This window comes from Pteropus alecto, unplaced genomic scaffold, assembly GCF_000325575.1.
Source record: "Pteropus alecto unplaced genomic scaffold, ASM32557v1 scaffold43, whole genome shotgun sequence".
NCBI lineage: Eukaryota > Metazoa > Chordata > Mammalia > Chiroptera > Pteropodidae > Pteropus > Pteropus alecto.
The window spans coordinates 8,411,342-8,421,720 of NW_006435764.1; the positions used below are offsets into that span (position 1 = coordinate 8,411,342).

The 10,379-nt window shown below is 57.2% G+C and overlaps 2 protein-coding genes across 3 annotated transcripts in view; one reads left to right on the forward strand and one right to left on the reverse strand.

The window, feature by feature from the left end:
- Positions 1-8,271, forward strand: part of SLC15A3 (solute carrier family 15 member 3) — an 11,335-nt gene extending 3,064 nt beyond the window's left edge. Inside the window, exons 3-8 of the mRNA XM_025046307.1 lie at positions 1,828-1,995; positions 3,470-3,580; positions 4,320-4,488; positions 5,934-6,092; positions 7,336-7,491; positions 7,970-8,271. Of these exons, the coding sequence (XP_024902075.1) occupies positions 1,828-1,995; positions 3,470-3,580; positions 4,320-4,488; positions 5,934-6,092; positions 7,336-7,491; positions 7,970-8,124 (918 nt within the window). The 3' untranslated portion in view covers positions 8,125-8,271. The remainder of the gene's footprint in view (positions 1-1,827; positions 1,996-3,469; positions 3,581-4,319; positions 4,489-5,933; positions 6,093-7,335; positions 7,492-7,969) is intronic.
- TMEM132A (transmembrane protein 132A) overlaps positions 8,187-10,379 on the reverse strand; it is an 11,803-nt gene continuing 9,610 nt past the window's right edge. For both annotated transcript variants that reach the window (XM_006911239.3, XM_006911238.3), the window contains exons 10-11: positions 9,860-10,051; positions 8,187-9,448 (exon numbers count right to left, since the gene is read on the reverse strand). In XM_006911239.3, the coding sequence (XP_006911301.1) occupies positions 8,411-9,448; positions 9,860-10,051 (1,230 nt within the window). In that variant the 3' untranslated portion in view covers positions 8,187-8,410. The remainder of the gene's footprint in view (positions 9,449-9,859; positions 10,052-10,379) is intronic.

Here is a 10,379-nt window from a genome sequence, read left to right on the forward strand (position 1 = left end):
GTGGTTCTGGTTAAAGGGGGCCGCTGGGCCTGGAGAAACACCCTGCTTTTCCTGGGGAGTTGTGGTCCAGTTGGAAAATGTTCTCCAGGGATCTCCAGCCCTTTAGGGTGACCTGCTCTCCAATGGGCCACAGCCCTAACCCTTACCATTTCCAGTGGAGGTCAAGGTGGTGGTGGTGATATTGGTGACGGGCTAAGTGTAGAAAGTATGAGGATTTAATGGCCTTGACAGTGACGGTGGTGATAAGGGCAACAGTGGTCACGTTAGTAGCTACCATGAAGGGAAACGCTGACAATGGTGATAACAATGGCAATAGAGGTGGTGATGATGAAGATGATGGTGCCAGTGAAGGTTGTTGGGATATAATATAAATAAGTCTACACTACCCTGATGTTAAGTAGAAGAAAGTCTAAGAAATCAGCCAAACTGGCTCCTCCCCCATTAGCCGGCATCCAAGGGAGGAAGGTTCTGAATGGCTTTGCACTTGTACGATGCCTCCCTTTTGCCTGTCTCCTTCCCAAGTTAATTGACTACCTACCAGTGCTAAGCAAACCTGTCTCCAGACCTTAGTGCCAGTTACAGCTTCCATCGGTAGCATGTAGATGGGAAAGGTACCTAACAAGTCTTCCTCAACCTTGTGCATTGCTGTAGGGCTTGTTTTAATGATCCGCTGCGGCTGCCTGACACACTACCCCAGAATTTAGCAACTGCCTTCCATCCCCTGGGTGACGGGGCTCAGCCCGGCAGTCCTTTTGCTTCTTGCGATGTCTGTCACCCGGGGCTCACTTAAGCAGCTGGCAGACGATGCTGGCAGTCAGTGAGCCCCCTGGGCTCCTCTTTGTGCGGCCTTGCTGTGTGACTGGAGCTTCTCACAGCAAAGGTGCCTGAGTTGCAAGAGGAGGGAGTGAACATTCCAGGACGGGATGTTCCAAAGGGAAGGAAGTGGAAGCCATCAGTCTTCTTCCGTCTGTCAGTGCGGTCACAAGGCCGTTCCACATTCAAGGTCAGGGGAAGTAAATCCCACCCGTTGGTAGAGCGGCATCACATCCTGGGGAGAAGCTGATGGTGGCCGTCCTTGGAAATGACCAAATTGGTCTCGTCCCTTTTAGAATCTCGAAGGATAAGGCAAGACTCTTGGGCAAGAAGGGATCAGAAATTCTCAGGACAAAAGGCAAAGGGTAAAGGGTAAAGTGGTTGATCTGCCCTGTCTCCTAATAATCTTCCCTCTACTTCTGTCTGTCCACTGCCTTCCTCCCTGTCATGTAGGGAGAGGGCTGTCATGTCGAGGAGGGTGGGCTTGGAGACAGCATGTCGGGAGATTTCGGCATATCACGTCTGTGACAGCCTCTCTCTCTGGCTCAGGCATGGGCTGGGACTTCCCTGGTTCCCGTGGCAAATGATGTCACACGCCAAAAAATCCCCTGAGACTGCTTGCCACAAGCTCTGGTCTTAACTTCCTTCAGGACCCAAGGGGCCATGGCTATCGCATGGAATGGGGTCCTGATCAGCCACCTTCGTTACCGAGGAGAGGATAGTGATAATGTTGACAGTGGCAGCACTGAGCAAAATGCCAATGATGGTAACGAAAACTCCGCGGAGAGAATGGCTTCGCTGGTAGGGACCCCCTTATGGTGACGATAGTGAGGATGCTGGCGTTGGTGATGATGGTGACAACAGCGAAGGTGGTGCTGACGCTGGGGTCGGGGAGATGGGAGTCGGGTCGGAGATGATGGCTCTGATAAGTGGCGCTCGGGCAGCAGGCTTAAAATGAGCAGGGAACGGTGGAGGTGAACAGAGTGGCCGTGGCCGTGGCGATGATGGCTGCCATTGTACCTGCTGCCCCACAGAGACCCCCAAGGCGCCCACCTGCTGCCCGACCAGAGGTCTCCCCAGCCCGGCCCTTCCCCCCAGGAGGACATCGCCAACTTCCGGGTGCTGGTGAAGATCTTGCCCGTCATGGTGACCCTGGTGCCCTACTGGATGGTGTACTTCCAGGTGAGCTCCCTGCCATTGTGCTCCGGGAGGACCGGCTCCCCGGTCCCCTCACTGGTCTCGTCTCTCACCATAGAAGCCCAGGGCGTGTGGAAAGTGGGGGAGGGGTCCACAGAGTGAACTGCAGCTCTGTAGCAGCTGCTGTGGGCCTGGCACAAAGCCATCCATCCCAGTAGTTAAACTCCTTCAGGTGGCAGAGCACGGGGAGCTCTAGGGACAGGACTGAGGCCCAGTGACTTGAACAAGTCACCCCACCTCTCTGGGCATTGGTTCCCTCATGTGTACAATGGGTGGCTTAGACAAAGGCCCTAACAGCTCGACGGCATTCGGATTCTCCAAACCTTGGACCTGAGGTCCAGAGAAGTTCTGCCCGTTGACCAAGGCCCCACAGCAATCTGGGAGCGAGCTCGGTGCACCGAGTACTTGGTCACAGTAGTCCCTCACCCTGGCCGTGCCTCAGAATCACCTGCAGAGCTTTTTACAAACACAGATTCCCAAGTCCCACCCTCGACTGCTGAAAGAGTTGCAGTGGGGAGTCTCCAGGGTAATTAGCTTCTCAGCTGATACCCATCCTCAGCCAGGTTTGAGAACCACTTCTTCCTGTGACTCCCCAAGGGGGCAGTCAGCGGGGAAGTGTGTGTGAGCACACGTGTGTGTGCGTGGGTGTGTGTATGCACGTGTATGTAGGGTGGGCAGCAGCCTAACCCAGCCCCTGATCTCCAGACCACAAGGTCATCGCTTCCCTCACCCCCTTTATGGGAACCTTGTTTCAAGTTGCAGAAGATGGAAGTCATGCAGGACCAGCCTGCCCCTTGGGGGTAGCACAGAAGTAGGAAGTGTCTGTGATGGGACAGGGACGTGGCAGGGGTGTCTGCGTGTGTCCATGGCTGATTCTCATTCACACCGCTCATCGGAACATTGACATCCTTTGATAAAGAGCTGCTGCCCGCCCCTGCCCCAGACCCCACTATGGGACTCTCCTAGTCCCCTCCATTATGTAACTGAAGGGGTAAGGCCTGCGTCTGCCGCCGTGTCCAGAGACATTCCAGTGGTTCAGCGCCTACGCATTTCCTGGCTGTGTCAACCTGTGGGACTCAGCTTGGCCTCCGTGTCAGACGAACACTCCCCGTGGGGACAGCCATGTCACTCTTTTTCGCTTGTCAACAAACATTTATCCATGACTACTCTGCCAGGCCCTGGGACACAGGATGAGTCCCAGCCGTGCCTAGCTCTGGAATAAGGCTGTACGCACCGTTCACGGCCCTGGGAGCAGAGTGAAGGAAGCTCTCTGGCCACACCAGCTCCCGAGGGGGAAGGGGAGTGGAGAGGTCACTTTCCCCCTGAGGTTGAGGAGGAGACAGCTGCCCAGCTGCCCTATGCTACTGCTGAGGAATGCCTCCCTGGGAGCTGGAGCTTCCCGGGGCTGGGGGTGAGGCGGCCAGCTCTGTTCCAGCTTCGTCTCCATCTCTCTTGGCAGATGCAGTCCACGTACGTCCTGCAAGGTCTTCACCTCCACATCCCGAACATCTTCCCAAACTATCCTGGCAACAACTCCGTGGCTCTGGGGGTCCAGGACAGCGGCTATAAGGTGAGAGACAACTCGTGTGTTCAGCCCCCAGTTCAGGCCAGGTCGGGGGCTTCCTCCTAGAAGAGGAGGAAACGAAGCTACCACTACACCTCCCGCAATGGCAAGGTGTCCCCGGGGTATGGGATTAGAAGAGGAGGAAACAAAGCTACCGCTACACTCCCCTCCCGCAATGGCAAGGTGTCCCCGGGGTATGGGAAAAGCACCTGGAGGGTGGGTGAACTTGGGCCACAGTCCAGCCAGCCTGCCGAGATGCTCAGCTGCTCAAAAGAATTCAGGCCAGCTTCACTCCTGCCCACTGCTGCCCTGACAGGCTGCATTGCCCAGTTTGCCCCAGGCCCACAGCTCAGGTGCACTCAGGTCCCTCCTCAGCTCTGCCTTGTCCCCTCCCTCTCTGGGACCCCTGACTTTCACAAAGACTTTCCAAACCAGTTCCTTGGCATTTCAGAGACTCGTAAAATCAAAGAGCTGGCAGACCAATGACATATTTGCTGCTTTACCTCCAGTTCTTGCCCATGGCAGACATCACTAATCAATTATTGAGTCCACGAATGTTCCAGGCAGCCACTACCGATTGATGGAAGTTAGACAGCCTATTTGCCATCCTGACCTAATCCCACCCTTAGTTACACAGCTGAGGAGTGTGCCTTTTGGAGAGAGGAGAGGGCTGACTCTGGGTCACCCAGTCCAGGTGTCTGGGCTCCAGCTCTGCTAGCCTGCCTCTTGGCACCCTCTTGCCCAGATCCCGGAAGCCTGGCTCCTCCTGGCCAACGTTGTGGTGGTGCTGATCCTGGTGCCTGTGAAGGACCACCTGCTTGACCCTTTGCTGCTACGGTGCAAGCTGCTTCCCTCGGCTCTGCAGAAGATGGCGCTGGGGATGTTCTTCGGTTTCACCTCTGTCATAGTGGCAGGTGTGTGGGCCTGAGCAGAGGGGCATGGGAAGGGAGGCCCACCTTGTCTGGGGGTGGAGGGAGGCTGGCTCTACTATGAGCCGATGCTGGAGCCGATGCTGGAGCCGATGCTGAAGCGGGGGCCCTGAGCCCTCCACCGCCCCTGTGACTCCCCAAGGGGGCGGTCACAGTCTTGGCTTCCCCCAGTGGGCGCCAGTCTTGGCTTCCCAGAAGGGGTGAGCTGAAGGAAACTTACCTCAGTGAGTCTGGCCTCCCCTCACTTTTATGAGGAAACTCAGGCCAACAGAAGAAAACAAATTTTTCCTCAGTGGGATGTAAGCTCCCTGAAGGCAGAGATTTTTCCTTTTTTATTTATGAGTCTGGATAATGCATGTCGGTACTCAACAAATGTGTTGAATGAATTTTCCAAACACACATAGCCTCTCAGTGGCATATAAGGACTTTTTTTTTTTTTTTAAGTTATCTATTTATCCTTTTCTTTCTTCTGTTTGAAAAGGATTTGAAACCACTTGTACAAAAAGGGTTCCGATAAAGCAGCCTTTCATGCTCTTGCATAAACCTCAGCCTTTTTCACTTCATGATCTCGAGGTTTCTTAGAGTCTCTGACTCTCATCTTTAAAATGGGAATAGCAATTCATCCGACCCAGTGCAGGACCCAGGCTCCGCCCAAAAAATGAGGATTAAACATGATGAAGTCTGTAATGCATCCAGCACCACACCTGGATCACAAGTAGGAGCCAGAGGAATTAAAGCTCAGTAAACAATATTGTATTGCAAGGATGGAAACCAAACTAGATTTTTAAGCTATGTGCTTTAATGCATTTTGTCCTATTTCATCCTCACAATAATCCCGGGTTTTTTTAATTCCTACTTCTTGCGTAAGGGAACTGGGTCTCAGCAAGGTTAAGTGATTTGCCCAAGGTCACACAGCTGGCCAGTAGCAGGGCCAGGATTGGAACCAAAGTCACCTAACTCCACATTCCACTAGAGAACGGCTGTCTCCTAGGCAGTGAAGGGGAAGGAGATGAAATAAACTTGAAAGCCAGGTTAGAAACCCGAGTGTAATACTTGATGCTGCAGTAGAGGAGTCATGTGATATCATGGAAAGTGGGCCAGCTTTGAAACCAGACACACTGGGGTTCAAATCCAGCCCCAACTACTTATAAGTTGTGTGACTCTGAGCTGGTAGTTTAACTGAAATTTCTCTTTCTCCAGTAACAGTTGTTACTGTTATTGAGTGCAAAAATCTAGCTCTGAGCTTCCTAGCAGCCAAGGCAAAAAGGGAAGAGTTGGAATCCAAATCTTGATACACACGCACATACCTCAGCCCAGTATTCTTTTCCTTACCTGCTTCCCAGTCAGTTATTGGCTACTTGGCCAAGCTCTGCCATGGGCTAAGCTGCCCGGAGTGGGCCTAGCTGAAGCCTCCCTCTCTTGCCCACCAGGATTCCTGGAAATGGAGCGTCTAGAGTACATCCATCAGAACCAGACGGTGTCCCAGCAGATCGGGAAGAATGTGTACTATGCAGCACCACTGTCCATCTGGTGGCAGATCCCTCAGTACCTGCTCATCGGGATCAGTGAGATTTTCGCAAGCATCCCAGGTACGCTGAGCCCCTCCCCTGCTCTTGCACAGTCATGGGCTCTGCCTAGCGGCGCCTTTAAGTCAGAGATCTCACGGGCACAGCCTCTAGAGCTTGTCTGCGTGGAGGACGGCAGGGTTTTCTAAGTGGGGCTGCATTCGCCCAATGGGGGTTTATTAGCCCCCGGCTCATGCTGGGCACTGCTATAGGCACTGGGGATTCGGAGGTGAATAAGACACTTCCCATACCAACCTCCACGTGTTCTCCCTGCTGCCACATTCCCCACACTCTGTGTCTTTGCAGCTGCTGCTCCTCTGCCTGGCATTGAAAAGGGACTCCACTCTCCCCTTCAGTTCCAAGCCTAAAAGCCATCTCCTCCGAGAGGTGCTCTCCAAGGCCCCCAGGCAGAGGGGGTCCTCTCTCTCCTCGCCATCATAGCACACCCGTCTGAGTGTTGAAATGATGCATTTACAGCTCTGCCTCTGCCCTGGGCTGTGCGACCAGAGCTGCAGGGCTGGGGCGGGCTCTTCAGTGAGCCCAGCAGCTGGGGCTTCTGCAGGCGCAGAGGGAGGCTGGGTGGGACTCACTCGGGGGTGTGGGGCAGAACAGTCTCCTGAACAATAAACCCGGGGGAATGCTATAGGGTGTTGGGGAAGCCCTGAGGCAAGGTGGGGGAGGGGGCAGAACACAGCAGGCAGCAGCAAGGACGTCACAGGCAAAGGGAACAGCATAAGCAGAGAGCCGGGGAGGCTTGCACGGAGTGGGGAGGCGCACAGCCCTGCCCCTAGGAGATTTGGGCAGGGTGAGGACCCCATTAGGGACGTTTTAGACATTTGGCTGTGTGAGGAGGATGGGAGACAGGGGAGTTTAAGAGGCATTTGCAGAAGCCGGGCAGGAAATGACCAGGGCTGGGATTTGGCCCATGGCAAAGAGGTGGCACATGACAAGTGCAGACACTGTGAAGAGGTTCTGAGGTTGAATCCAAATGACTCGGTGATGATATTGAAGAGGGACAGACAGGGGAAGGGGAGAGGGTGAAGATGGCGGGGAAGCGGGGGAGAGGAGATGGAGCTCTTGAGGAAATGTGGGGGTTATCCAGGCGGAGGTCCACTTGGTTGCCTGTGCATGGCATTGTCATGGACGTGGAGCAGTCAGTCCCCCACAAGTGTGTGGGGGTGTGTGTGTGGGGAGGGCATTGTGGCCCAGTGGGCGGAGACCTGGGCCCCTTCTCTGCTCTTCCGCTGGCCCCTTCCTCTCTCTGCAGGCCTGGAGTTTGCCTACTCAGAAGCCCCACGCTCCATGCAAGGCGCCATCATGGGCATCTTCTTCTGCCTGTCGGGGGTGGGCTCGCTGTTGGGCTCCAGCCTGGTGGCCCTATTGTCACTTCCCGGAGGCTGGTTGCACTGCCCTAAAGACCATGGTGAGCCTGGGGACCTCCCTGGGAGTGGGACACGGGTGGAGGGAGGCTTGGAAAAGAGGTGGCAAATGACAAGTGCTTCCTCCCGCAGCAGAATGGAGTCCCAGGCTGGACTCAGAGAATAGGGTTCTAGTTAAAGCTGGCCAGTCACCCACAGCATGGCCTCCCTCCCTTGGGCCTGTTTCCCCAACTGTCAAAAAGGAAGCGTGGAACTCAAAGGACCTCCAAGGTCCCTCCTGCTTCGAGAAGTCTGCCATTTGGGCTAAGGGGCCACCTTTCCCTGTGGGACTTGTATTTTAAGCCCCTCAAAGAACAGCTGGCTAACGGGGAATTGTCGAGCCCCCCGGGCAGCCAGATGCTAGCGAGCTATCCGCCCTGTGTCTCCTCATCCCACCTCCTGGCCACACTGCCTCAGCTGCCAGCTCCGGTGGAGCCCTTCCCCGGCCGACCCGAATGCCAAGCCCTCCTCTCCTTTCCCCAGGAAACATCAACAATTGCCAGATGGACCGGTACTTCTTCCTGCTGGCCGGCATTCAGGCCGCCACGGCCCTCCTGTTTATGTGGATCGCGGGTCGCTATGAGAGGACGGCTCACGGCCCAGCTTCCCAAAGCTACCCCAGCAGGGACCGGGGCTGACATGCTCCCCTCCCCGCCCTCGAGCTTCTCTCCACCTGAGAGCAGACAGCAGGAGCCCCAGCTGGGGTTTCCTTCTCAGTTTATTCTGTACCCAACGTTAGGATGCAATGGTTCCCATAAATAAGGGGCGTGAGCCCCTCCTCGCGACCGTGGTCCATGACAAGGGGCAGGACAGAGGGAGAGTCCTTTTGAGGATCCAGGCAGGGGACTTGGATCGGCGAGCACCAGTGGATGAGCAGGAAGCTGCCCAGCATGACGAGGCTGCGCCAGGCAGGCTGGGGAGGGGTCAGGAGCTGCCCCGGATCCTCTCCATGTAGCTGCGCAGCTCCTCGGGGTCTTTCAACCCCATGTCCTCACACACCCAGCGGATGTCCTCCTCACCCGCCACCAAGATGGACTGCACGGCAGGGGCCCCCACGGGCTCCTCGGGCGGCTGGGCTGGGGGTGCTGGCGCGAACGTCACAAACTCGACGCGCTTCCGCCGCCCCCCAGCCTCCTTTCGGGCCAGGGTGCTCGGGGAGCTGGTGGTGCCCCCAGCAGGTGCTGTGGCCACAGTCAGGGCTTCCCCTCCCCCGCTCTCACAGGGGCAGCCCCTCTCCCCCTTGGGCAGGCCAGGGGACGGCCGGTCTAGCTGGCGGCTCAGTTCCTCCTGGCCGGTGCCCAGCCAGACCCAGTTGTGGGGCTGGGGGGAGGCAGGGTCAGTGGCGCCGTCAGGAGGCTCCTTACGCTGGTAGCGCAGCACGAAGACCACACCATTGACCAGGAAGATGAGGATGGCCAGACAGAAGATGCCCAGCAGGGCGTACATGCCTAGCTCTAGGTCGGTGACTCGCTGAGGGGCAGGGACCATCTCCTCCTCTTCCTCCTCCTCCTCCCTAGCCTCGGCCTCCTCCTTCCCCTCTTCTTCCTCTGCCCTCTCGAACTTGTCCCTCACACCCCCACCGCCCCCCACACTGCCTGCTGCCCTCCCTTCACCACCCACGCTGGCCTCTGTGGCTGGGGAGCTCTGGACACGGCTCGATGGGAGGGCGGGGGCCAGTGTAGGAGCAGGAGGCAGCCCTAGCCAGGCGGTGCCAGAGGCCAGGGGCACTCGGTGACGGCCCCGGCGGCAGGGCTCGGGGGGGTGCAGAGACACATGCAGGGGCAGCCCCTCGGGGCCCGCCCCACTCACCACCACCCCGAGAGGGGCACCCTGCTCCTCGGCTGGCAGGATGGCCCCAGGCTCCTCGGCCGAGATGGACAGGCCCAGGTCGCGGTGGTCGTAGAGCTCAGCGGGGGCCAGGGTGTGGTCCGAGAAGGCCAGCCACAGGGAGAGGGCCACCTCCTGCGGGGTACACGGACACAGGCAGAGACACGCGAGGGCACGCACGCATGCACACAGAGACCACTCCCACAGAGACAGGCCACACGGAGGGAGAGAGACCAGAGGAAGAACAGACACGAGCAGAGGGACAACACAGGGAGAGAGGGGACGTGCGTCAATCACCTGTCGGCCACTCAGCCCCAGGGTCTGAGTCACTGGGAGGCTCCTCAGAGCCATCTAATCAACCTCCCGCGAACACACTCCAGACAGCCACCGCTGGATCACCTCCGGTCGCAGAGAGCTCACTACCTTAGTAGGCAGTCAGTCCTCATTCTGAAAACCCTAAGGTGAGGGGTTGAGGTACCACCCATCCCCCTGTATCGGCCCCCATCTAGAGATGTTGACTTCACCTCCCTGATCCCCAGCTGTCACCTGCTTTGGGGTGGGAAGGGCTGACTGTGCCCAGCACGTGGCCGTGACCTCCCCTTGGTGGGCAGTGCCCCGGCTCAGGGCCAGTGAGATGCCCATCACTGGCTGCACCCGAAGCTCCAGCACTGAGACCTTGTCATCTGTCACCGCCAACGCCTGCTCACCCAGGATGGAGTCAGACAGCGGGGAACGCACCTGAGGGTGAAAGGGAGCTGGAGGTGGGGGTTCCGTAGATACGGACAGCCTTTCCCCTCTGAGACCCCAGCAGCCCCACGAAGGGATCTGGTTTCTGTTCCCAGCATCCTCACAGGCTACTCTCCCCACCCCCATGCCCTATACATACCTGGATCCCAGTCCAACATGTCGGGGGAAGGTCCCTCAGCTCTCAAGGCCTGGCCCCCACATACCCATCCCCAGCCTTTCATACCTAGAAGACTTCCCCCATTACATGGGCCACCCTATTCTTACCCAATCCCCAATCCCACTGGGCTCATCCCTCCCTAGGTATACCCTGGGCCTATCT